This window comes from Amblyomma americanum, chromosome 8, assembly GCF_052857255.1.
Source record: "Amblyomma americanum isolate KBUSLIRL-KWMA chromosome 8, ASM5285725v1, whole genome shotgun sequence".
NCBI lineage: Eukaryota > Metazoa > Arthropoda > Arachnida > Ixodida > Ixodidae > Amblyomma > Amblyomma americanum.
The window spans coordinates 112,352,127-112,379,057 of NC_135504.1; the positions used below are offsets into that span (position 1 = coordinate 112,352,127).

Sequence of the window (26,931 nt, forward strand, 5' to 3'; positions counted from 1 at the left end):
TCCATCAATTGTTGACAGTTCATCAACTGATAGCTTTGTTGCATTGCTTGTGAATTATCTATAAGAAACATCATTACAAAATCCACGCCATTGTTACTTTTATTTCGTGGGAGTTTTGTCTGTGATCCCTCAGTCCCGTTTTTTTTTTCTTTTTTCAAGATGTATACACAACAGGAATATTGGCACGTGGAGGCCAGCTGAAGAATGAGACGACGAGATTAACGATGGGAGAGTTATGATTCAATGGCCGCTGGCCAAGCGCGAGCGCTCCGTACCACGCCATTGCCAGGTTCTTCGTGACACTAGCCGGGGCCACCGAGCGATCGTCCCGATTGTTGACAAAGAGACGCGTGAAATGGTTACGGGCTTGGGAGGATGGTTGAACAGGGCGGAGAAAGTGCTGAGGTACCGGCAGCCACGATGAAGGAGATGGGTGAATGATTCCTGGTCTGCGAAGTTTCCGGGCCGCAGGTCCACAGGAGCCGATGGTCGAGGCCCTTGGACGCACCGAACGGCATGGGCAGGGGGGCTGTGTCCATTAAATGTGAGCAGCGTCTCGGGTCGGTGGGGTGATAGGTAGGGTCGGGTCCTCGCGTCGGGTGCAGTTCGTCATGTCGAGTGGTAGGGGCGCGGGACGGGGCGGGGGAGCGGCGAGGTTGGTTTAGGTCTGAATGACTGCGGCACGGCGGAGCGACGCAGGCCAAGAACTCACTGCCGAAGACCACGGCTGACGCAAGACACTCAAGCTACAGGACCAGGATGGGGATGAAGCCCAGCACCTCCACCAAATGTTACGTGGCGGCCAGCTGAAGAATGAGACAAAATGGCTGATGGCAATGAGATGATTTTAATGACCGCTGGCCTAGAGCGAGCGCGCCTTACCGCGCCACTGCCAGCTTCTTTTTCGTCGCAATATGTGTATATGTTAAACCATTGTGCCTTTTTGCGCTTTATTACCCTGTTATACAAGCCGCTACTAGTTGCTGTTAACACTAACATGTTGCAAAACACGGCTCATTCCAATGTGTTATATGTACTTGACAATTTTATATATGCCCTTCCTGCAGCAATCTCGGATGAGGCTGACAGTATCTGTGGACAAATACTTTCTATGTCGACCTCTCCACTTGCTGGGATTTTCCACTCAGGCATTAATTCTGGCTCTATTCCAACCTGGTACAAAAAGCTTTTTAGACACTTCTGCACGCAACCACGCGCACTTGCAACTGCCGCTGAGCCTGCCGCGCCGCTCGGCCATGTCATAGGACAAGTGCGCCTGCCAACTCGCTCATGTCACGTGGTCTTCTGACGTCACACAACCAGTCACCCAATCAGCAAATATTATGATAGACGACGCTAGACGCTGCACGATTCCGCCGGGTTTTATCCTCCGATAAGCCTTTTAATGCTCTCGCGTTAATAGTTCATTTCTCTCTTTAAACATCTAACAATAACTTCGAAATTAGAATCTCCGCTGAAGTCTTCTCAATTTTAAAAATGCTGATGAAATGATTTCGGATCAGGCAGGATGATGCATGACAGTAAATAGAGCACAGTGGGGAAACCAGGAACCCGAATTTTTTCTTCCAAGGTGCGAACATTAAAATCAAGCATACCGACACTCATCACAGCGAGAAGAATACCAACTCCAATGCGACGAGACTCGGTAAGTAGCTTTTTGATCATACTTGTTACATTGGGCCATTACACCACTAGATATGGACAGATTCAAATCCTGAGAACGCATTTTCACTTCTTCCAAACACCGTTGCAATTCACAGCCAACTCTTAAAAGGCACGAACATCTGAAATGTCTTGTCGATACTACTGCGAATCTAGAATATTTTGTAAAGTCGACACCGCATAATGAAACGCACACCTAGTTTGATGAACAAAGTTCTTAGAAACCAGCAGCTCATGTGGGCTTTCTTTTACATAGGTAGCGTTGTTATTCCTCATAAACCACCTTGATAAATATTTCGATGAAATTCTCTCGAGAAGAACTTCCTACAGAAAATGCACTAACTCCTTATGAATCAATAAACACAATAATAATCATCTGGTGCTAATGCTGCGCAGCGTACAGTTGCGGAAGAATATAGACGCATGTGATAGGAGGCAGAGAGGGACACTTTAACGAATTGTACCAAATAAAGGCCTAGTTTTCGGTGGCTGTTGTAGCTATCGGCAAACCCTTCGGTCGGTAGCATGCGCTTCAGTAGGCCTCTCTTTCTAGTCTTGCCTGTGCTTGCGCTATGATACTACAGAACAGCATGAAGTTGTCCCACTTGCACCGTCAATGGAAGAAGTTGCTCCGTAGTTCGAACGTGGGGGAAGCCCGAATGTTCCCTAACCCGTTTTTGCTTCCGAAGAGAGAAAATCAGATCATCGTCATCATCAGCTTGACTACGCCCACTGCAGGACAAACGCCTCTCCCATATATGTCCAATTAACCCTGTTCTTTTCACGCTGTGGCCACCCAATCCTTGCAAACTTGTTAATCTCATCCGCCCACCTAACTTCCTGCCGCCCCCTCCTACGCTTGCCTTCTCTTGTAATCTACTCCGTTACTCTGAAGGACCATCGATTATCTTGCTTTCCCATTACACGCCCCGCCCAAGCCAATTCTTCCTCTTCATTTCAACTCGGATGTCGTTACCCCGTGTTTGATCCCTGACCCACTCTGCTTTCTTCATTTCCTGTTAACGTTATACCTATCATATTTCTTTGCATAGCTCGCTGCGCTGTAATTATGTTTAATACTTTTCGTTAGCCTCCACGTTTCTGCCCCATAAGTGAGCACTGGTAAGATACAGCTTTTATATACTTTTCTCTTGGTAGATATTGGTTAATTGTCATTCATGCCCTGCGAGCCATATGAACTCCATCTTATGTTATTATTCTGGTTAATTCTCTCTCGTGATTCGGATCTGCTGTTGCTACTTGCCCTAAGTAGACATATTCCCTTAGCACTTCCAGCACCTGGCTACAAATTGTAAACTGATGTTGCCATCCGAGACATTTGACTACTTTGCTTCTCTGCATATCAATCTTTATACCAGAAGAGCTTCTCTTTTGTCTAAAGCATTGATCATGCTTTGCAGTTCATCACTTGAGTGACTTAGCAAGGCAATGCCATGAGCGAATCGCAGATTACTAAGATATTCTCCACTAACTCTTGTCCCGAACTGTACCCGATCACTACCTCTGAGTACCTCCTGTAAACATGCGCTGAATAGCATGTACCGAGGTCGTGTCTCTCTGTCTGGCACGCTTTTGTATTGAAAAATCGTTCTTTTTAAGAAGTGCTATGGTAGCTGTACGCCCATAAGAGATATCTTGTAGTGTTTTTATATAATACTCTGAGAAGCTCCATGAGCCGTCAAGCCATCCGACAGTCCATGAAGCATCAGTGGTGAACACGTTGTTCAGAAGAATTGAGACACACTGCCGCACAGAACTTGACAGAGAAAAGGAAGAACGCACGATATTCAAAGAACTCATCATGAACGGCTACCTTAAAGACTTTATTCAAAAATCCATTCGAAGTCAAAAACACAACCTTCGCCAAGAAATCAACGCACAAAGACCAACGCCACCACCAAAATACGTCACTTTACCTTATGTCTGAGGTGTCAGCGAAACCATCGCCCGAATCCTGAAACATTGGGGTATCCAGGTTGCGCACAAGCCCACAAACACTGTTGCGCTTTGCCTACCTGCTCCCAAAGACCGACCGCGTAGAGAAAGAGCCCAAGGCATTGTCTACAAAATTCCTTACGCCGACTGCGGCGCAAGCTACATCGGCGAAACTAAAAATTTCAATGAAAGAATTCGGCAACATAAAAACGATGTCCGCAACTTCGCAAGAGAGCACAATCCCGTAGCCGAACATTCCGAGGACTCCGACCATAGAATCAGCTTCGAAAAAAAACCCGCATCCTCGGACCCGAAACAAAATACCACAAAAGGCTCCTTCTGGAATACTGGCACATCCAAACCACCCCGTACAACATGAACCGCACAAAAGGAAACCTGCCCCTAATATATGCCCAGGGACTTGGTTTTTTTTATCAACGGAAAAAAAGTCGCCATTGACCACCTCCCTGCAGTGCGACAACGTGACTAACAGCCTAAACCCCCTCCCCCCTTTTTCACGCCTTTCGCATCACAGCTGTCGTTCCTTTGACCCCCTCCTACCCTCCATACTTAACAGACGCTAGCTACTGCCCTCAGTCACCCGTGATGAAGGAGCCGAGTCGGCTTCGAAACGTTGGGTTAGAATAAGAAATTTTGGTTGCAGATGTACAGTTTATTATAAAAAAAGAACTTTGCACGTGTGAGAAAAAGCGATGTGCTTGTTAAAACTAAGTTCATGAGTTTTTGCAAGGACCTCAGTCTGTTTTCTTTAGCTAATGATATTAGTAACTGTAGAGGCAACTGCCTGAACGCCTTCTTAACGGCTAAGACTCACAAACTTGACGTACCCTTCAGAATCATCATCAGCGAAAATGGCTCATGGCAGCAATGTGTTAGCCGCTTCCCGTTAAAAAAGCTCCGGAGTAATGTTGAGTATGGGGGCGGGGGAGGGGGTGGGGCAAGCAAAAAGCTCCTGTCCAGCGGACTTTGGATGCTGAAAAATAAAGTTGACTTGGAATTTGAATGTAGATAATCCCTTCGAGGCAAGGAAGTCCCAAAATGTGTCAGATTACCTTCAGGACAATCGCCAAGTCGGTTGCGCATTTTCGGTTGGGGTTGAATGTTTGTTTTATTCTGTCCCTCAAGCCGAACATTTAGTTGATGTGAAAGAGTCTGTTTAACTAACTGGCAAAATTACCTTTCAGTCTTCAGCTGGTACACCTCTTGACAATTTTTTAAAGCCTTTGGAATTTTATCACTTTTGAATTTGTCACTTTTACCTCTGTTACCAAGCCACCTTTTCTGCAACGTAATGGAGTTTGTATAGGTTCATGTGTGGCGCCTATTTCGTGTCACATTTTTTTTAGCATGCATTGATCGCTTTTAGTTCAAGCTTTTGTCGGTGGCCCTGTATAAAGGTTTTCAGATAGGTAGACGATTTTTAATCTTTTTACAAGCCACTAATGACTCTACATTCGCAGCCTCCATCCAACAGGTCATAAGAAAGTTTAAAAGCATGATAAAGGTCAGGTCTTTAGCCATGAAATTCCGACGAACAACGAAATGCATTTCTTGGACCTGAGGCTGAGTTTGTGTGAAGAACATACCTGTTAGGCTTATCTCCCGCTTGCTAACAAAGAGCTCTTGCCCTATGGCCTAACCCATTCAAAGGCCTTAAATAGGGCTGCTACTTCGCTCTGTCTTGAATCTGCGCTTCGCAAGTCGTGTCCACGCCAAATGCATGCCACCTAGGATAATCAGGTGAACCACCTTTTGGCTGCAGGCTTTTCTTGCTCTATCTTAATGGCTATTGCTGAAACCCTCGTAAAGAAGTTCGGTCCCCCACAAAAAAATGGGTTATACGGAACACACGACGACGATGCCTGAGGTGAGGCCTTATGTGCATAAGGTGTCGCATAACCTCAAAAAAATGGCCACCAGGCACAATGTGCTACTTGTGTTCTCGGCGCCAAATAAGCTGGCGAAGCTGTGCCCCCGAATCTGCGGCGATCACGAGCGCGCTTCCACAGCGCAACATGAAGTAGCCTACGTCGGGTGTGCGTTAGGAGTGGTGTATGTGATCCCCCTTCCCTGCGGAAGGCGCTATATCGGGCAGACGGGGAGTTGCCTTAACGATCGTTTTTGGGAGCATGAAAAAAACTTGAGGGTGCAAGACAAGGTGTCGAATTTAGTTTCGCATGTTTTAGAGTGCAAATGTATGCCACGGTTTAAAGCTAAGGTTCTAGAAAGAAGTGCAAGTAGAAAGACCAGAGTTTTGCTGGAGGCCTTCTACATAAATAAAAAACCAGGACAGTGTGTAAGCAATGTTTCCATAACGTTATACTCTGCGAAGTTGGCTTTCCCAGAGGTGCGTTTAAGAAAGCATTGGGCACGTTTTTATTCGTCCTGTTTGTTTTTTCTTCCATATCCTTTTCACCAATTCATCGTGCTCATTACAGGTGTTTCTTCATTCATTGTTGCTTACTGTGCCACAAACTCAAGATTAGCGAGTGATGCATCATAACTTTTGATACGAAAAAATGTTGACGCCCCCTGGTTGTGGGCATGATGTGATGTGAAAAACCTTTTAAATTGTACCCTGGAGCGAAAAACACAATCAGTTGTAAGCGGTCTTCTGTGTCCATTCGTCGTTCTCTCGGATTGCGTTCGTATTTTTTGGCGCTAACCTATTTCAAACAAAGTCTAACCAACTTGCCCAGCACCAAGTTTTACTACAAGAACGCCCGCCTGCAGTGCGATGTCAGCACAGGTTAAAGACCGCAGTCGGTCGAAAGTAATTGGATACCCTCCACTACGGCGTCCCACATAGTCATTGCGTCGCTTCTGGAAGTTAGTGTTGTTCGAACGTTTAGGGAAATCTCCCAAGCTAGAGTAGATTTGAAATAAGGGAGCATTCACTCATTGGACGTCACCCCGAGCACATGAATACAACTCCAAAGAGAAGCTATGCAGTTTAGGTTAAACATATCAATTTACAATTTTTATGATTCACACAAAAAGTTTATTCAACCAACCAAAGTTAATCGTCTATTTTATTACCGTTTAAAACTAGTTAGGATAACTATTTGTTTAAAACTTCACTGCAGCCTGGCCAAAAGTAAGATTGTAAATTCAGCTATGGGTAAGCCAATGATGCACAAGAGTTATTGGAGTAAAAACACGAATAGTCTGAACCCTAATTTTCTTCTTCCTAGGTGGAAACAACACAGAGAATGAAGCTAGCTCTGCTCAAGGAAAGGGCAATGCTCACTCTCTTAAATTGACAAGTGGTAAGTAGATTTTTATTCTATTCATTTAAGCGTACAATCATACAAACAGGTGTGAAAAATTTTAACTCTGATAGGGCATTCTACCTTCTGCGGAAAAATGCTGCCATTTCCAGTCCACAGAAAGAAACAACATCCATTACGAAGTTATTTTGGAAGCTGTGTAGCGCCTACCGGGTTTTGTACAGTTTCACAGCACTATGAATGGAAATGGTACTTTTGATCAAAACTAGGCAGTCCTTGCAAGTTCCCGTTTCTGTTAAAATGGTCCTTTTGATCAAAATTAGGCATTCCTTTCCAGTTCCCGTTGTTGTTGGTAATCACAAACAGTTTTGGCAAATAATTCAATACGACTGTTTCGAGGACGACCTCTTTGAGAAAATCATGTCTTTTTCAATCACTGTATATTGCACAAAAATTAGAGATCGCTGCGGTAACCCGCACTAGAGTAATTCAAAAGCATTGGCGCCTCCTCGGCACTTGTCGCCTCTAATTTCTCCTCTTTGCATCTACTGCCTCTGTTTGCCTGAGAATTTGTGCAGTTCGTCTAATTTCCATCACGCTTCGTACCAAGCTTTCAAATTTGGCGCCGCCCTTTCGCTCCGCCCACACTTCGGTCACATGGTACTACATTTCCAGCGTTTGAAATTTGGCGCCACTTTTGCCCTGGCCACGGTCACTTTTTGCGCATTTTTTGCTCTTATTATTCAACTATTCATCCGATCGTCACCAAATTTTTTCGCCACATCCTCACATTACCTTGTTTCGATTGTAACCACTTTTTAGACGTTCTCTTTTTCTTGTTCCTCACAATAGCTGCTGACACGTTCTGATGACACGAAAGCGCCTACATAGCTTAGTAAAGTTTCCGCTTTAATAAACGCGTCTAAAGTTCTTGAGGTGCGCGCCAACACTCTTTAAATCTGCGAAATAACGGAGGCGCAGGCAAGGGGAGGCAAACCGGTACACTTCTGTGCCCCATACTATCAATGGCCTGGTGCCGGCCGCCGGCTGCTCAAGCTGTTCGCAGGAACCTTCGGTCGGTAAAATGCGCTTGAGCAAGACTCTCTTTCTCGCCTCCCCTGAATGGGTGTTTTTGTACTTGTGAGCAGCGCAACACTTATACACTATCACCCTCCATGGAAGGAGCAAGATGCTCCTGAGGGCTAACAAGCGAGGTGCGGCCATGGAAAGTTAACTAACCCTCTCCGGTTTGAGAATGGCGAAAGACTGCTACATTTTTTTAAGAAACCACAAAATTCTGGTATGCTGGAAAATGTGTATTTTCAGCATTAATGAGCGGCCATCAGGATAACCTCTGCGTCCACACTTCCCTTTCCCGCAGCATGTGCGCACACCACTTACTAACCCCAACAGCCCTGCGTCGCATCGATTTGGACAGCTTGTGTGGTTTCCGCAGTCCGGGTCTACATCGGCCTAATGTGGGGAACTCGCCTAGCTACCCTATCGGACCTACCTTCGAACGATATGTATAACCTGTCTGGACAAATTCAGCCTATGCAGTTCTGTTAACCGCTCCAAAACCGACATGTACGCCCTATGCTGGTTCTAAAAGGACGAAGCCAGCTGAGGCCTTGCCACAAGTTCCGCACAGGGGGCTGATTTAAGTGTTTTGCGGGCCTTCCCAGTCCCATTAGCCCACGTGGGGCCGCAGGTGCTTAAAGTCCTGTTTTGCATGGGTTATGTACTAGACTGTAAAAAAAGCTACCTCGTAGGAGACTAGACATCATTCAATTTTCTTCAGTTTGCCCCCTATCGTTTCTTCAGCTACTATCCCGACGAGAGAAGCCTCCTATTAAATTCTTTGTTCTGACAGGAGGGCTAATTTTTACGTCGTGATGCAATGTGACCCAGAACATCTAGTTAGCGTTGGTCAAGAGAGAAGAAAAAATATTGGTCAAGAGAGAAGTGCACGTTCTTCTCATGTATAAAGCGGTCTTGAAACATACCTATTCCGCATATTCGCAGTTATTGTGGACTACCTTGCAGCGCTCTTATATTACAGAGCATATCATTATTTTAGGTTCCTTCACAAATCGCGCTGATATAAAAGGGCGCAGTGAAGACAGCTCTGTCTGAAATTTTGGTCGTCGCTAAAATACAATCTGTGGCTATTTCCGGCTATGCTGTTATTTGTTCGGCAGGAAAGGAGCCAGTGATGACAGAAAATTTCAGATAAATTTCGCCACCCCTCAATTAAATTTCGTGGCGTCCATACCAAAAACGACTCGATCATCACAATTTAGAAGAGAGTAACCGCATCACGCAGCTTCAGGTTTCAGCGTCCAAAAACATTTGCGCGTGCACCGCAGGTTGCTTACGAAATTTGCCGGGCGTGCCAAAGCCTGTATTTGATTGTTACTTCTCTTAGCTTATAAAAGCTCCATGTTTAGTTTTAAGTACCGTATATGTCATTCGAACGCAGCAATCTATTGATAAGGGTCAATTTCAATTTGCCTTTTAATGTCTTGAACGAATGCCAACCAGTCAGAGCATCAATCCTTTATGCATATGCAAATAAGTAAATAGCATGCTCAGAAAATGGGCTTTTAATGGTGAACTTTTTTGCACGCGTCCAGCGAAATGTTCATGGAAGTGTCGCGCATATTCTCTACGTGATGTGCATTTTTCGTTAATGTCATGCATTCCACAGATAACTCTTCCACTACGACAGCAAGAAATACAACTATGGATGCCATGAAAAAAGGAATAACTGCAAAAAATTCAACGAATTCTTCGCAATACTACACGACAGTGGAAGATGCGGAGAAAGGTAATAATGTTCCAGCATACTGCATGTACTGTTGCTTACTTCTCTCGGAATTTGTAAATAGGTGTACCTCGAAGGAATCTGCTAAAGATTGTATAAAAGCGTTGATGCGGAAGCTAATTTATCGCAAATGGCAATGTTTGAATTCAGCCATGTTTAACCGTCCTTTTATCGCGTAGACATGCGTCGCACATGTGCAATCTGAAAACGAAACTATCGGATGTGTTAACAAGAAGTGTCTCTAATGCTCTATCATAACTGGCACTGTACAGGTGTTAAAACCAAGGAATCAACGGAGAATGCGACTACGCCGGTCACACCTCAAGTAACCCATAATGGCAACTCGACGAAAGCTCACAAGAACGAAAGCCTGTCCACAACGCCCGAAAGCGGTAAAGCTACTTTCTAGAAACATTGCTTGACCTTTCAGAAATTATCAGCAAGATTTCTAGTTGCATATTTGAGGAGATCGGTATGCTTGAGCCTATTCTAAATGCCAGGCAAAAGCCCGTATAAGTGTTTTGTTTGACTCTTGTTATGGCAGGTAAATTGTCTTTAAGGAAAGCGTTTTTTTTCGGTCGTTAGAATTCAAAACTTTTAATGCGGAAGTCTGCTGGACTTGTTTTCTCGGCCATAATTACGAAGTTGGCTCGTAAAAAAGCTTGGGGCTTTCGTAAACCTTCGAAGGAATACTTGATTGTTAGTTGGTGTCAGATATGAGTCACCAAGGCAGTTCTTTTGTTTTGCGTCAAGAAGTGCACATAGCTGGAGCTGCTTTCGATCAGTACAAACTGTTATTTCCGATATTGCACTAGTTTCTTCTCAAGTATACCGTTAAAAAATATAGATTCTTCAAAAACACATCAATTATAGAATTTGCCTATTCACACTGAAACCACGGAAAAAGTAATGCGTTCTTGCTCTAAGCCGCATGTGTGAAGTACGTCTGCATGCCTGTATTTCCGCAGTTCAGTGGACTACAGCGACCCAGGCAAACACAACTATGGGCAACACAACTCAGGCATTCTCTGCAGGAAACAACACTAATTCTACCCAGAACGCAAGCGAGCTCTTCACGTTTGAAAAAGGTACTGAAATTTACTGCATCATATTTTTTTTCGTGCACAAAATTACGGTTTATATGTTTCGTGGAAAATGAAGCGCATTTTCGATTAAAGCCTTTCTGCTTGCCGACTAGAATATGAGGAGGTCGACATTTATTTAGAGGATTGACGCCGCGACCTTTAACTTGGATTGCACAGCTCAACCTTGCTAGAACAGAAAGGGGGCAGAAGGTGAGAGAGAGTCTATACATGCCAGTTTGAGACCTTCTGCTGATTTCTCACGAGCCTCTTCATTTTAACTAGATGTTCTCTCCGCTTATATACCTCCCAATGTTTCTTCACGATACAATTGTCCAGCATAAGTTGAAGAAGTTCATTTTGATTACGACAATGCAGATCCAGAGGCTTTATACTGAAGGCCTGAAGTGACATAAGGCCTCAATCGGTACCAAGCTGCTGCGCCTTTTTTTACGCCTCGAGACGCTTCGTTGATCTTTCGGACAGGCAAGCATCATCGCAATTATATTTTATTGTCTCAGGTAACAGTAGCTTCAATTTAAGCATTCGAAACAGTCACATTCACTATGCACAATAGAGAAACTAAAGGTACTATTATACTGAGTATTCAGGTGAAGCGGATATAGAAGGAAGAGATGAGGGATTTATCAAACTATGAAAGTAGACGCAAGGGATGACCGGTTAAGAACATAACGATTGATTTTTTTTAGGTCTCTCTGTGATCGATATAGTTGGTACGCATGTCATTCAACGCAGGGTCCAGCTCAGATATGTCTCTATGAATATCAGTTTGCAAATGGGAGAGTGGCACACATTTTCTTCAACACGCCACTCACCGCATTGCGCCAGTAGAATACTTTTTAAACATTTCCGTCGGTACTGAGCTTTTTAAAGAAATCTTCCGGTAACTCAGAAATGCTGCCATGGTATTACTTCCTTATCAATTCAAATATTCCTGTCAACATTAGGCAAAAATCACCCAGAAAATACTTTTGTAAGGACCGAAAATTTCGTATTCGAAACCAACACATTGGCTTAGGTGCACGTACTCTTCTCAGTGAATGAGCATTTCGCATGGTGTTGCAAGGTACGCTTTCGTCCCGTCTGAATTGGCTCTGTAACGACTGCCCAGACAATTTTTGCCGCACGGAACAGAGAGCAGTACAACAGAAATTCTTGCCATGTTACACCCCTAGTTGTGCGCTGAAACACAGACCAGTTCCACAATTCTCTACATCGCATTTGCTAAGCCGTCAGGGGTCACGCAGCGAAAAGTCGTGAGCATGCCGTTACTCAGACCCTCGCTATCGTGACGATAAAATGGGTCTCCTGAAGCAGTTCTCTAAAAACCTTCACCTTATATAAGGGGCGAAAGCGCCAATGATGACGGAATCTCGACGTTCGATCTCAGGATGCGGGCAACATCAACGCAGTATGATCAGGAATTGAGCGACTTTGAAGCCGCAGCCGCCAAATGCAAGAAAGAAGAGCATCAAGATGGTGCCATTCGCTCGTTTCAGCGTCAGTTGAGCTGGATTCCATTTTCCATGTCCGGCCAGTAAGCGGCAGACCTCTTTGATGCTGCGCATATCTGTGCCGCTTTACGCTTTTCTGTCTTGTTTATGAGGACACCATGGTTAGGAAGGTTAAACAAGCGGCTAGCCCAAAACTTTTCCTCATTTTCGGTTGTCACGGGGTAAATTTTGGGCCCGCTTTCTCACAGCATTTTCTATTGTCATTGACTGAAGGCGGCGCTTGCACTTTGCAAATCTTGAATGAGAAGCAGGAGACATCGCTCGTGTAGTTCCTAGGTTATTTTCGTGCGTTTTTCTTCTGAACCCACCCCTTTCTTACGGTCAGTGCACGCCTCCGTATCTTCGGTCCTTGCTGTCATTGCGGTCATGAGCGATTGTTCGTTTTTCACCTCCAAAGCTGATTTTAAACTGACTCGCGTTTTTCAACAGCCCTAAAGTGAGCCTTGTTTATTAATCTTGTGTGTGCGATTCAACATGAAAGTTCACCTTGATAACCTATTTATGGGCGTAATTGCCATCACTTCAGTTACTGCAGTGTTTTGTAATCGCGCCGAATATTGACGTGGTTGCGTTCAGGAAAATTAATTCCTGAGCATCAAGTTGCATTGTTTAAATAGTTTGAATCAGCAGAGCACAACAGCCGAGTAAACACTGATGCATCCTATTTCCAGGTGTCAATATTTCCGCTCGTGTGTTCTTTTATTACGATCTTGACTACCAAATGGAGGCCTACCTTCGAGACCAAGGAGACTGCAAAGACATTGAGAACTACCTCAGAGCACTTTTGAACAGCGTACGTATGATCGTTTTATGCACTCGAAACTTTGTCTCACATCCACATAAGCTTAGCTGCAGTGCTTCGAAATATATGCAATGGGTAACAGCATCTCATTTCTTTCTACCCCGAAAGAAAAAACTTTCCTATTGCTGCATATTACTTTATGTCATGCCTCGTCACCATTATTTCCCCGTACGCCCTTGTTTAAGGCCACTGATGAGGACACTGCAGCGAAGGCGAAAATAAATAGAATGCATTGTGGAGTTCCATCTTGAACTGTTCTTTCTAATCGCCAAAGCAGATGCAAGGCCCCGCCAGACCCGGAGTTCCCGGGTTAGAACAATAATAACTGGTTTGGGGGGAAAGTAAATGGCGTAGTATCTTTCTTACATATCGTCGGACACCAGAACCGCGCCGTAAGGGAAGGGATAAAGGAGGGAGTGAAAGAAGAAAGGAAGAAAGAAGTGCCGTAGTGAAGGGCTCCGGAATAATTTCGACCACCTGGGGATCTTTAACGTGCACTGACTTCGAGCAGCACGCGGGCCCCTTAGCGTTTCGCCTCCATGAAAACGCAGCCGCGTTAGAACCTGGTTAGAACCCGGCTGCATTTTACTGGATACGAAAAGTAAAAGGCGTCCGTGTGCTGGGTTATTTCAGTGCACGTTAAAGATCGCCAGGTGGTCGAAATTATTTCGGAGACCTCCACTGTGGCACTTCTTTATTTTTTCAATCCCACCTTCCTTCTTTCCCTTACAGCGCGGTTCGGCTGCGCACCGAGGTGTGAGACAATTACTCCGCGATTTGTCCTCAAAACCCAATTTTCAAAGAAGCCCAATATATTACGCATAACACGTTCCAGTAGCTAGAATTCACAGTGATTACAAACATATTCTTTAGGTATTTATTCCCATTCCATGGCAGTCGCATTGTATATGCTGGCTACGTCGATTATTTCCTTCACACAATACATCATCTGATGACATTTCTTGCAGGCTGCACTTCGGTTTAAACCTCTAGAAAATGGCACGGTAAAGTTATTATTTGGCGGCTCCAAACTGCTGTCAAACCATGTGAGTGTCTAAAATTTATTACAGCTGCCATTATATCTACTGAAACCGCCTGAGCCCTAACAACCATCCCTTTTTCTTCTAGGAAACCCAAGATATCAGAGTGTTCCAACAAGACTCTTTGACCGTATCCACACTTTACCTGTTCCAAAGATTTATTCAGTACCACCCGCCCTCTCGCCCCGACGCTGATATATACGTCTATATCTCAAAGTAAGCCCACCATTATATTTTCGTCTTCTTACCTAATTATCCACGTGCGTCTTTTGCAGCCGGACTATGGTATCAGAATATGACGGCATGAGCACTTCTGTAGGTGAGTCCATTACGCATTTAGGCATTTCATTCGTTTCTCGTTTTTCATATTATTGATAACCTATGAATAATTGGTGTTATAATCTGAATCAAGACTACTCGGTAGTCAAAAGAGGCCATACTGAGAGCACCTGTAGGTACACGGCTGGTCAAACGTTCCCAGGCCATAGGGTCCGCTACTTTTGATAACAATAGAGCTATTAAGATTCTGAGAGGTGAGGATGATTCTTCTCCTTTCCTCTACAGACATTTTGGGCATCGGGAGTGTCGTGAGTGCCTGACTACTGCGCTCGAAAGCAGACCCTATGGCCTGGAAACTTTTGACTGACCCTGTACATAGTGCCGAACGCCCTATAGATTTGTGAGCCTGTCAGCACTGTTCCTGGTAGCATACTAATTAAAGTCTACCGGGAAGCGCTATGGCCTGACTTCATTGTAAATGCTACCTAATTATTCACATGAAAACTGGCACTCCACCTCATCGTCCACGGTCTGCATGAAATCAGTAAGCAGTGCCTGTCACTAATCTACTAAGGCAATCTGAACTCCAGACACTTCAAGTCCACCGCAAGTTATCCGTTTAAAACTGCTGCATTATATTATTAATAATTTAACAAACATTAATTTTGACTCTTACATTGAATATAATACTTCTCGCCCAACTCGCGGCAAACACAACTCGACAATAGTAGTGCCACGATGTCGAAGTAAAGCTTACCAGTTTTGTTGCTTCCCAAAAACAATATCAGAATGGAACCGGCTTCCTCGTGACCTGGTCAGCTTGACAAATCAAGATTCTTTCTTATCTGCTGTGGTGTCTCTGTTATAGACGCATGGAGTTTGTTCATGCTCTTATTTTTTGCATTTTTGTATTCTTGAGAAACACAGGGTATTTGTTTTTGCTCTGTGCTCGTTTTTTATTTGGTGTGTGTTTGCTTTGATGCAACTCGTTGTACAACGATGTATGCTTGCTCCACTCCTGCCTTAGCTACCAAACGAAGGCTGGCAGTATTGCATAAAATAAAATAAAATAAATTAAGAGCTACAGCGTTTTGAGTGAAGGTACCGCCAATTCCGCGGCCTTGTGGCGGCAGCGACTGTTCACGCAGCATGTTGAACATTGTGGCCACATACGCTATGTAAACATTATTTCCTGCCTTGCGGAACGTTTCGATGAACTATGTGCTACCTAATCTCTGCATTGGTTGCAAGCATTTGTATTTGAGTTAGGAGCGACATTTGCTTTGTTTACATAATCATAACGACAAGACGTCTCTTTTTGATGCTTCTCTATACTGGATCCTTCATACACCGTTTATAAGGTTCCCTTGTTAGAACAGTCAGTACGCGAAGAGAGTGGTGATAACAAGCACCCAATATTTGTCCCACGTATATCTAAATCCTACCCGGCTTCATTCTATTAACTCGAATAACTTTTATCACCTGGTCTTTAATTAGCTTTTTGATCCATTCAATAACAAGTTCTACAGCCGAGAATGTTTTATTCCGGTAATTTTCTCGTATCACCATGGATTTATCCAAACTTTGTTTTTCAGCAGTGGTTTATCTGTATGCTTTGGGATTAAAAACAACGATCTATAGGGCAAAACCACTCTGGAAAGGCAAGACTAATTTTGTGGAGAAAATGCTTCTACAAGACATTCTCGCGAAGTACGAGCAAGAGCCAACTCGTCGCACGGCAAGGAACCTCTTAGAACGATAGAGTACAGACCACTAGTTGCGCATAGACGGGTGTGCATGGCGTAGTTCCACGCAGGAATATTTTCGAACTATTATAACACAAGCAGGCGATTGATAGAATCAACTATTTTGCTCTGCCATCTAATCATATCAGAGTGACATGCGGTGTACAATGCCCTCGTCTGGAATACCATTGATTTCTTCGAATCTTACATGTTTCGATAGGTGGCAATTCTGTCCGGTGCCCTGAATCGTGCGTTTCTTTATTGGAATGTGGTAGCTTACTAAAATTGTGGCAGATCGTTTTTGTCTTAACTCAATCTGTAATTTAAGTGCTTCTTATGCTTTTTTTTTCAATTTCAATTCGTCTTGTCTTTCAGTCTGCTTACTTCGCGAAGCTCTACTAACTGTACTGCGCAGTTTCAGTGTCGGTAGGTGCTCCGCAACAGAGCTCGTTGGATTGAAGCCACAAAACTAATTAAACAAATCTCTGAGCCGTTCTCTTGTAAAAACAGTAACGTTAGAAGTAAGAAAATTTGTTGAAGCAACTGCACTTAGACGAACATGAACAAGACATGTCATTTTCGTTGCGCTTAGGAGGACAAGAAGCATGAATAAAAATGCCCCGTGCGGAAGAAGAGTAATTCATTGCTATTTAGGCTTAGTGTATGGTAGCGTTGACCTTATTGCAAAGACATATTCCTTCTATTTAAATATAATGATAAATAAATAATAAACACTTGTTTAGGTGTGAAAAATGTTTTCTTCCTTTTTGGTCGAATCCTCCATAAATTATGCATATGCTAAAAGGTTAACTTCTTTGATAACCTGTTCTTTTCAGGATACGCTTATCAGTCAGGAGCTTGCTCAAAAGACAACGTCGTGGTGGTGAGAGATAATGCTGCTGCTTATACTGGCTCCTCCTCGCTGGCTCAGAAGATTGCCATACTGTACGTACGAATGCTTTTGTTTTATCAACGCCAAGTCTGATGCAAAATACTTTTTTTTCTTGTACTAAGAGAACATGAGTAAGCTGTTTGAAAGAGTAAGGTTTTTATTAGCCTGCAGTGTCCCGCGCAAAATTTCTACACTAATCCGTTAGGCAGCAGAATAGCCAGTCATTTCGGAAAACTTTCGGACAAAATGAAAATAAAGCACGCTACGTTTCGCTTGTGTTCGTGGTGCTTTTATGCCGCCGGTTCAATAGTAGTCTACTAAATGCCTCCAGGCGTGCCAAGGTGATTCGCGAAAAGATTTGCGTGCTGCCTTCTCGTGTATATCCACATTAAGGTTGACTTAGAGCTCGTGTGCATTTACCGAAGCAGAGTCAGGGCGAAGTTCAATACGAAGGTATCTCAATGTATGGGAAGATGCAAATTTTCCAATGAAAGCTCAAATCTATCTGAAAAATCTCAAATGTACACTCCAATATCCCACTCCCTCCACATGGGCACATTTCCATGCTTGCTTCCATTCGAGCATTCGTACAATTCACAGCGCCGCTTGGCAAAACGGAGCAGTATTTTGTTCTTGCAATTTTCATAAAGGACCTGTCCGCACACTGTGCATTTTATTGTGAGCAGATGCGCGCGCTACATTTCAATATTCGCAGCTAATATGTACACTTGTACTTAAAGTCTTGTTCTTCCACAGCCTTGGAGCGACATGGGACGTGAACAGAACTGAGACAGGCTGCATGAAGGAAGACGGTTATCTACTATCTACGTACAACGCCTCTGGAAAGCACTACAACATGTCTAGATGCAGTCAACGAGACATGCTTGCCAACATTACGGGTAAAAGGTACGCTTGCTATTAGCACCTGCATCTGTGTGAGCTTGTGCTTCTTTATGGGCTTTATATATATTTCCTATTTGCTAGTTTATAGAAGTTTAAGCAGCTGTTGGTAGGGACAGTTTTACACACTTCTTTCAATCGATTGCATTTTATAAAGGTAATTTTTTTGCCTCGCTGTTTCCTAGAAGACTAGTAAGAAAATAAGAAATATATTTCAGAACGGTATAATTTTAGAATAATACGGAGGTGGAATGTACGTCTTTCAGAACAACAGCCCCAAGCTGCCTCAACCAGACAGAAACAAAGCCTGAGAGCAAGAAGCTGCCATCGGAAATGTTCCAGTACCGGGAGTACTGCAGAGGCTATTTTAACAAGAATCCATACATGCAAGATTGCTCCGTAAGTTCCGGCTGCTTTTTGGCGACCTTCAAATTTTTCTCTAAACTGCTTAATTCTGCACAAAGATTATGTTTCCTTCATGCACTTTCCGTGAAAATGCTTATAGTTTTGTGGCCACTGGCGAACTACGAATATCACTAGCTTAAACTCCTATATTAGACGAACGCTTTCTTTTGTGCCAAGCAGCAAAATTTTACTAAACCCTCTGCTGCAGTGCCCTAAAGCCCCCTTTAGATCCGTATTCCATTTTGCCTACTCCATTCTCTAATGAGTATAGATGCACGCTACAGTCTTGATTGCCGAAATATTTATTCATTTGAAATCACGTGGTTGCTTTATAGCCCTGAAATTTAGTCTATACCCATCAATTCTGGAAAAAAACTTCCACCGGTAAAAAGTTCACGGAAGCAATTTTTTCACACATGATAAGATTTAACCGCAACAATCAATATATCCGCAGACTTCTGGTCGGCAGGCTTCCAATTTTTCGCTATTAATGTCTTTGCTATCGTTAAAAACGTTCCACATTGACCTTCTAGACTGTCTTAACTGCTTGATGGGAGCGATGGAAAATCTTTCAAAGAAAGATTTTCCTGCGCATTGGAAGAATGGACCATTACTTTCAATATTTCATAACAGCACCTTACAATATTCCAAAATTCAAAATTTTTATCCAGGAATGCTGGACATGCAAGAAGGCACTTTAGAACTTTTTTGTAACAGTGCATTAATTACAACAGCTGTGCGGCCTACTTGCATGACATGGTCTAGACGTGGAAACTAGTTCGCGTTACCTGAAGTCTATACTGCGTAGTTGCTTCAAGCATGCCTTAAGACTTTAATCTCAAAGCTTCTTGATATCGCGACTTATGCTTGCGCTCTTTACCACACGGCAAATACAAGAGACACCTCGAAGTGCTGCTTATACCTTTGCCTCAAGCTCCAGTCAGTTTCTAGCGCCGGAGTTAAGCAGTGCTCACCGAGATTTCCTCATCTGATAGCCATATGGGATTTATCGCCACCTGATTAATACCTGCATTATGCCAGGCATAAGAGGCCTCTGGGTTATTTTTACTTCGCAGGTCGATATTCGCCTGCAGCTCATCTGATGCGCAGTCTATCATATCCCTCGTGCTGATTCGGGGTGCCAAGCATAGAACTATTTCCGTCTATAACTATCTTCTCCGACAGCAGCGGAACGCGGTAATCTTTGCTTCAGTCTTCATCAGCGAGCTTTTCTTCCATTACCTTAAGAAGTCCTTCATGAAAACTCCTAAAAATTGTGTTCCAAGTTGAAATACTAAAAATCAGGCACAGTTTAAACGCTGTTAGCCGCCTGCTTGGCTTTGGAACCATGACCTTCTCGACGGTAGGCCGCCTTTGGTTCTACGCCCCGTATTTCTTAGGTAATACAAGTCCGAATGATTTTCGACTTTCCCACTAAAATGCGCACTGCTATACCCATTGCCTCCTCAGCCAATGTGTTGACGAATATTAACTAATGGTTCCCTTCAAATGTAGCGTCCATGGTTGAGACACGGAGGTCAAAACAAGAAACGTGGGCGAGAAAAAAAAAACTAAAGGCAATCACATGTGCTAAAATGGTTAAGCCATCAGGATTCATTCTGATCCACATAACTGAACTTTCTTTGTGGTTTCGCGGGAGATTACGAGGTGAAAGAGACCATTGGTATTATTACATTTATTCTCGGTGCAGCCCAAATGAACTGCGAGCCATCAGATCTTTTTTATTCCGATTCGTAGTCCAGTATCCCTGGCTTCCTGCTCCTCCACTCAGGTCGTCCTGCGTCAAATCACGTGTGAATCATAACCGTTTATTTCGTGTTGAAGATGGTCTTCTTGGCGGCATCCATCATTGACATGGCAATTCTTTTCTGAGGACAATAGAGCGCAACAAAAGCGGGAGGATTGCAGTCATTCCTGCTAGATAGATTCCTCTGAATGTCAGCCCGGAAGTAGGGCTCAACTTAAACGCACCTGGTTTAACATCACTAAAGGAGCTTCACAGTGTCACTGTTCAAGCTGCGTGATGCACCCTGATTGCTTGTCTCTATAGCAGGAAGGGTGTTTACTGCAGTCTTCGTCTGAACAAACTTTCTCTTCTACTTCGTGGACCTTCGGCAGAGAAAAGTTTGCTTGAAAATATCCAAAATGTCTTCCTGCCGTCGTTGGCGTAACCCAGCGCGGAGTGCAGAGCCACGCGAGGAGGATAGTCCGGGAGGAGAGTGCGACGGTGGCGTGGGGGCGGCAGGCTGCGCGGCGGCCCGCGGCAAAAGAGAAGCACACGCCGTCGTCTGCTTGCCGATGGCGTCATCGGTAAGGTATGTGGTGAGTGCGTCGCGAAGAGTGCCATTTGTGGCCGCCGCTCGTCCAGGGATGCCGCCAGAGTACCACGCGCTGCCGTCGGTTCACGCGAGGCGGCTCAGTGGTGGCGGATTGCTGTGCGCACTGCCGAAGGCGAAACCCAGGGCCGTTTCGTTCAGTACTGAGTGTTCCAATGCGGTCGCCTACGGTTCAAATACTCCAGTAGCTGCGCTCCACAATCGCATTATCGCAAACCGTAGTCATCGGCCAATGTTTTCCTGGTGCGAAATAAATATCAATCAAAATATTCCTTTGGGGACTTCGTTCAGTATCTAAAGTCTTCGAAAGCAGATCGAAAATACAGGACATTCAAATACACAACAAGTAACAAGATGGGTGCTTAATACCAACCCCTTTTTTTCTCGAAAAGGCAAACAATGCACAAGCTACAATGACAAAACTTCATGTGAACGCCTTACAATTGAAGCCTACACGAGTACGGCCAACGCGTACGGTAGCCAGTGCCCGTCCCGTTAGCCAGGGACCCGGTGTTCATGCAGCAGCCATTTAACGCAGTTTCCAAAAGCTCTGAGCGCAGAAGACTGCTTTGGACTTTGGCCCGAGTCGTGCAGCGTTGTTTTGTCATCACCGACACTACTCTCGCACTGAGAGAGCAGTTGATGCTCTGCGAAAACAGGCGTTTTTGGCCCAGCAATGCTGAGGCCGACCCAGACTTCCGATTCGTTATGTCCTAATCAAGCGAGTACATACTACTTCCGTGTAAGATTTCGCAGCGAACATTCTACTGATTTTCATGGCAGAGACATCCTATTTGTCATCGATACTGCCACACTACATATTTCTATGATGCAATGCAACTGTTGAATAAAACATCATTTTTACTGATGTTTCTCATGGTCTAAGTGCCGTAAGCAAGTCATTTCAAGGTGTATGGTTCATTTGATAAAGTAATTGCCTTGATGTGATCCAAATATTAGGCAAAAGCATACAACTCTAGAGAAGCCTCCAAAGGTAGCTTTCAAAATGTGGAATTCAAGTGCTGATGAACATATGCGCTATGTCACACTTATCTGTATTCTTTCGTCCCACTCTCCAGAAAGAGCAAAAGAAGACTGCGCATTTAGAAGTATGCCGATCCTGCTGTTCGAATACCACCCTTCTTTACAAACCAGTCACCGATATTGTCGCACTGGATGGAACAAAATGTGGTGAAAATCAGGTACAGTGGTTCATCCTGCCAAATACGTTCTGTTCTGTCCTCTTACAAACAAACCTCTGTCATGTGCCAATGTCTCGTGCTGTTTTGTCGCCGGGTGAGGTTGCCTAATCATTGAGCCCTGTATTAAGTCTTTGATGTTTATTATCCCACATTGTGTCGTGGTCTTCCTTTTAATTTTCGGTAAACAAACAAATAAACAATGTACGGTCGTCACTTTCCTTCAGGACAGGCGAGTTCAAGTCATTAACGCTATTCCCTTGGAATTCTTTCTTCTTAATAAGCTGCAGTGAGTGGCGTTGCTGGTCGTTTTCTCTACGAGCTTTCCGTTGCATCCACGGTTTTCATTTCGAGGCAACATAACTAATCACCACATTTTTATTTACGATATTTTTGTACTTCAGTCTGCCACTCGACCCTTGCGCATGATATTGTTACGCGGCGGCCAGTCGAAGAAAGAGACACGGTGATCGATGCCAATGAGATGATTTAATGGCTGCTGGCCTAGCGCGAGCGCTCCTGCCCGTGCCATTGCACAGTTCCTCGTCCTGTTCGTCACAATATGTAGGTTTTGTAAAAAGAATATACAGCCCTACAGGTTTTCTTTTCAGCCATGTTGGAAAAGTAAGACGGAAGTGTCGGGTCCCTGAGGAGTGATTAACACACTTGTTATCATAGCCGAGATATTTTAAGCACTCCACAGCAAAACGAACCGCACGACGTGGATTGCTAGCAAACCTCAATGGCTGTATAATAAAGAAAACAGGTGCACATGGTGCCTTGAGCAAAAACGAGCCGTGATGTTTTCTGTTAGTAGACACAGCCATAAGAAATCAATTTTGGGCAAAAATAGCACGTGTGTATGAAGATTTACCTCTTGTCTTCTGCTTTTGTCTAATGCACAGTTCTTTGTTAAATTATTTCAGATTTGCATATCAGGAGAATGCGTCACTGATCCTCGCAACGTAACATTGGGCTACCAGAAATGCGTTTCATGTGCACCGCTCACCTCTGTTACGACAACGTCATGAAAGAACTCATAGTCCGGAGTATAAAAACGAATAATCGGCACCCCTTACATCGTACCTTATTTTATTTTTTTTGCAATATGACAATATTACGAACAAAATAAACCTTCTTTTAAATATTGAAAAATTATAAGCACAATGCAAATTATTTACGGTCCCTACGTTCACTTAGAGCACGTGTATGTTTTGTGCATCCTTTTTGCTGCATTTTGTGTGGCATTTGTGTTATGAGCTGAACTTTTCGAACGCTGCGTTAGAATAATAAATTTTGACGCAGCACCTATACAATGTCAGCCGCATTATAATTTTCAATTGCGACGCCAGTGTCAAAAGTCCTGCAAGGATGTCTGCCAGAGTGTGGCGGCTCCATGCTGATGGGTGCCTCGCACCTTGACGTATTACCAAAAGTACATCCGTGTTCAATGGTTCTGATAAGCGTTGATAATGCGAGACTGTAAAAACTGAAATAAAATCAATAATATTTCTGTAGAATCACATGCACTTTCCGCTTTAAATCACGAATGAAAAATGCGCTTAATAACATCATATAATAAATGAATTTTTATTTTTCAATTATTTATCTACTTTCTGGGCTGTCAAGGTTTTACCCTCAGGAGTGGTAAATATGCCCGAAGAATACAATACAAGCTGTCTTTTTAGCTTAGGTGATGAAGAAGCTCAAGTTTCAAGACTTGAGGTCCAGGCGTGGAGACGACGCAGATTGAAAATGCTGGTTATGTCTGCCACTTAGAATGCTTGCTCTAAATCGGTTATCAATGCGGGATGATTAGCTATTTTGAGCTGTCAGTAGACTTCATTTCATTGATTTGTCTGCGGAATATATTTTGTCAAAGGTGGAAAGTCTAGAAAGATGACTCCGTATAGAAAAATCTCGAAGATCCCAGTTCTTTTCGCAAGCGTAACACTAGCTAAACAAGAGGAGCTAGTCAAAATAAAACGAGCTGAACGATTCTGAACTGATTTCACAGCATTAATAAATTCAGAATGAGGTTCTTATGCGGAAAACACATATTCTAAGATGCACATTCTATCTCCGATCGAACATCTAGTTTAACCGCAGTTTCAAAACAACTGAAGCAAGCGACGAGTTACGGCGAAGAGAAGCAAACGTATGATTTTCATTATTAGCTGTGTTTTTGATATGTTTTCCATCAAGGGTCGCCGCAAATGAGTACTCGAAGACACTTGTATGTAGAAACACAGGGGCACAATGAAGTACATATGGCTGAACGCTGGCTAAGCCTGCAATAATTATATACACTATTTTGTTTCTATTCTAGGCTAATTGTTTGTCAATTAATTGTTCTCTGTATGCGTCGTAACTTCGAAACCCTGAAAATAAAATCATTTCTTCCACATCCACCACATGCAACAAATGCATGTGGAAAATGAGACCCAATCGGGCAACACATGCGCCTTTGGACTAATTTGCTCTCGGAGACCAGCGCATGAATAATTGTTGATTACGAAATTCTACTCATCAATTTATTTAGCTGTGTCTAATTTACTGTCTGAAATTGAATAAATAAAAATAAAGAGCTCAGAACTTCAAAATTCATTCAACTAGCCGCCCTTCAAGGTCGTTTCACGCCGGAGGCCGATGGTTGTTACCTTGTACCCCATTAACAACCGGAATGCTGCAACAAAGTTGCATTTGCTCATCCTTAACTCGAAAAACATAGAAATAATAAAATATGTGAGAACAGTGTGGACCATAATTTATTGAAGATAAAAGATGAAACTTGCCTTCTTTAAAATATTCGTCAAATTATGACAGCGTTGATGATTTGCAGCATTCGGATGCGTTTTTGCTACATAAACCAAAATTGGCACCAGCATTTTCATTTCAAAACCCCTTTTTAATATGGAAATTTCAGTTCTTTATGCCATTTTAGTGAAGAGAAATGAGGCTTCGTAGTTCGAGCTTTTGTGCAAATGTACCTTGTTTGCAATTTTTCACTACAAAAAAATCATCTTCGAGACAAAAACAAACACACCGTTTTGCTTATAGAGTAGGGACTGCTAGCTGCAAACAATTTCATTTTAGAGCTGTGAAAACTTAAATTCTGCAAAATTTAGAACATGGGCACGTTCCCAGAGAAGCCTTCATTTTTTTTTTTTTCTGGGAACTGTGAATGTTTTTTATTTCAGAAATTACATTCTGATATGTTTCTGTGCACGCCTGGTCAGCATTATTTTTCTTCGTCAGGATTAAAGAGATTGACTGGGCATGAGTGTTCCACTTCCCGTGAAAACGCCCACTTGCAAAAAGCATCATTAGGAGGCAACGTCGTCGGTATGAGCGGCTGCTCTCCCAGTCATGGTGGGAGGGGCCCATGGGAATTTCTTCTTGCTGGCGGCGAGTCTAGTGCTGGCAGCTGACTAAGCATTTCCAAGAAAACCAGCAGAGGATGATTTATCGCACCACCTCGACCCCAAACTCCTCTTCCCCTTCCTCACTTGAATAGGCGCCTAACAGAGACTGCAACAGTACATTGTCTACACACAGGAGAGAGCCACGATTGCCCTTGTTTCATGGAGAAAATTTATTCTGACATCTCCAAACTCGCGATACTGAATTGCAGATACGCAGTGTCGTTCTTCGCGGTCTTCAAAATGGCGGCACTGGGGCACAGTAGGCACCGCAGCAGGCATCAATTCTCCGTTAATTCAAAAAGAAAACGCTCATGCCTTCTGGTTGGGCTCAGGTTCGCTGTTGCGTCCCAGGACATTTCGTGCTAGTTTAACCACGGTGCTGAATAATTCTCCGGCATTCACTGCTGGCAGCGTGACGAGAAGCGCCACTGTAAAGTACAACACGTAATGTACAACACAAGACAACAATTTCTGCCGTCACAACAGTGTTTCTGTAATGTTTCTGACCGAGAGCTGGTAGTAAGAACAGAAATTTTTGTAGTAACAACAGAATTTTGCGCAGTTACTACATGAAAATACTAGACCACTACATACAACAGAGAATTCCTATAGAAAAAGTAAAATAAACCAGAAGAATACTACAACATCACAATCTGTCTTTACGACAAAACTATAAAATATTCTGTCGTTGTTTTGTCACGGTTCTGTAGTTTGTATTTTTTTTCGACTGGAAAGCGCTGCAAGATTATCGCTGAAGGCAACAGTGCCAGTCTAGTATGTTTCTGTGGGCCGCTAGTGCACCGTCCTGCTCTTCGAACACAGAGAGAACTAACGGCAGGTGCTCAACTATGGAGGCAATACTTGCGCTAACGTTCAGCCACGTGGAGCGAAAACCACTGGGCTGTCTAATTCAACTTTTTATAGCCTGCTGCGTACTCTTCGCCAGCTGTGCACGAGTTTTACGACTGCGCACAGTAGGAGACAGTTCCTTGGTACTTTTCGCAATTACGCTTTTTTGATACCACGTTTTTCCGCCAGTGTTTCCAAATGTTAAAATCTTAATTTTTAAACGCTTATAGTTTGTAGATTATTGCCTTAAGTTTCGGATGCATAGCTCTTACCAATTATGAAAATAAAAATGCGCAGCCCAGTGGTCGCCGCCAAGCTTTCTTCACTGGTATCCGGATAAATAATTATACATACATGGGCACATATTTCAAAGAACCCCGTTGTGGTTTTTGGGTTGTCTTTGTGAAGGCAATACAATTTGCAAACAAAATTATTGTCTCCACGTCATGCAGCGGTTCCAGCCTGGTACCATAGAACGTAATGCTACTCCGAAACAAAGTCCCGCTTCTTGGTGTTTTCGTTTCCATCTTTCTGTTTCTTCCATAGCCGCTGTTGATGGCAGAAAAGAATAAACGGCAAAGTAGCATGAGACAAAGACAGCGCTACAGATTCTGTAATGGAATCAAAGCATGTTGCTTAGATTCAAAAAAGCAGTTCAATGACCTCAGCTCAGTAGTGACGCATGCATCTGGGCTCGTGATCAT

At 43.5% G+C, this 26,931-nt stretch overlaps 2 protein-coding genes across 2 annotated transcripts; both read left to right on the forward strand.

Moving 5' to 3' along the window:
* The first annotated feature begins 1,594 nt into the window (after positions 1-1,594).
* On the forward strand, positions 1,595-14,396 carry LOC144102671 (uncharacterized). Its single transcript, XM_077635877.1, has 8 exons — positions 1,595-1,666; positions 6,855-6,929; positions 9,601-9,720; positions 9,990-10,109; positions 10,686-10,805; positions 13,006-13,127; positions 14,105-14,182; positions 14,265-14,396. Exons 3-8 carry the CDS (start codon positions 9,636-9,638, stop codon positions 14,394-14,396), a joined length of 657 nt encoding a protein of 218 aa, XP_077492003.1. The 5' UTR covers positions 1,595-1,666; positions 6,855-6,929; positions 9,601-9,635.
* A 61-nt stretch (positions 14,397-14,457) lies between these two features.
* LOC144100639 (A disintegrin and metalloproteinase with thrombospondin motifs like) lies at positions 14,458-23,031 on the forward strand. Its single transcript, XM_077633521.1, has 6 exons — positions 14,458-14,495; positions 17,037-17,145; positions 17,849-17,998; positions 18,259-18,391; positions 21,834-21,956; positions 22,880-23,031. Exons 1-6 carry the CDS (start codon positions 14,459-14,461, stop codon positions 22,982-22,984), a joined length of 657 nt encoding a protein of 218 aa, XP_077489647.1. The 5' UTR covers position 14,458; the 3' UTR covers positions 22,985-23,031.
* Positions 23,032-26,931: the final 3,900 nt, after the last annotated feature.

What these genes read in the sequence shown, in the direction of transcription:
- LOC144100639 (XM_077633521.1), top strand. Translation starts at nt 14,459, where the DNA reads ATGGTATCAGAATATGACGGCATGAGCACTTCTGTAG. An exon ending in GCTCAGAAGATTGCCATACT is followed by an intron (nt 17,146 to 17,848) that starts GTACGTACGAAT and finishes GTTCTTCCACAG; the next exon opens with CCTTGGAGCGACATGGGACG. An exon ending in CATACATGCAAGATTGCTCC is followed by an intron (nt 18,392 to 21,833) that starts GTAAGTTCCGGC and finishes CCCACTCTCCAG; the next exon opens with AAAGAGCAAAAGAAGACTGC.
- LOC144102671 (XM_077635877.1), top strand. Translation starts at nt 9,636, where the DNA reads ATGGATGCCATGAAAAAAGGAATAACTGCAAAAAATTCAACGAATTCT. An exon ending in GCTCTTCACGTTTGAAAAAG is followed by an intron (nt 10,806 to 13,005) that starts GTACTGAAATTT and finishes TCCTATTTCCAG; the next exon opens with GTGTCAATATTTCCGCTCGT. An exon ending in TCAGAGCACTTTTGAACAGC is followed by an intron (nt 13,128 to 14,104) that starts GTACGTATGATC and finishes CATTTCTTGCAG; the next exon opens with GCTGCACTTCGGTTTAAACC.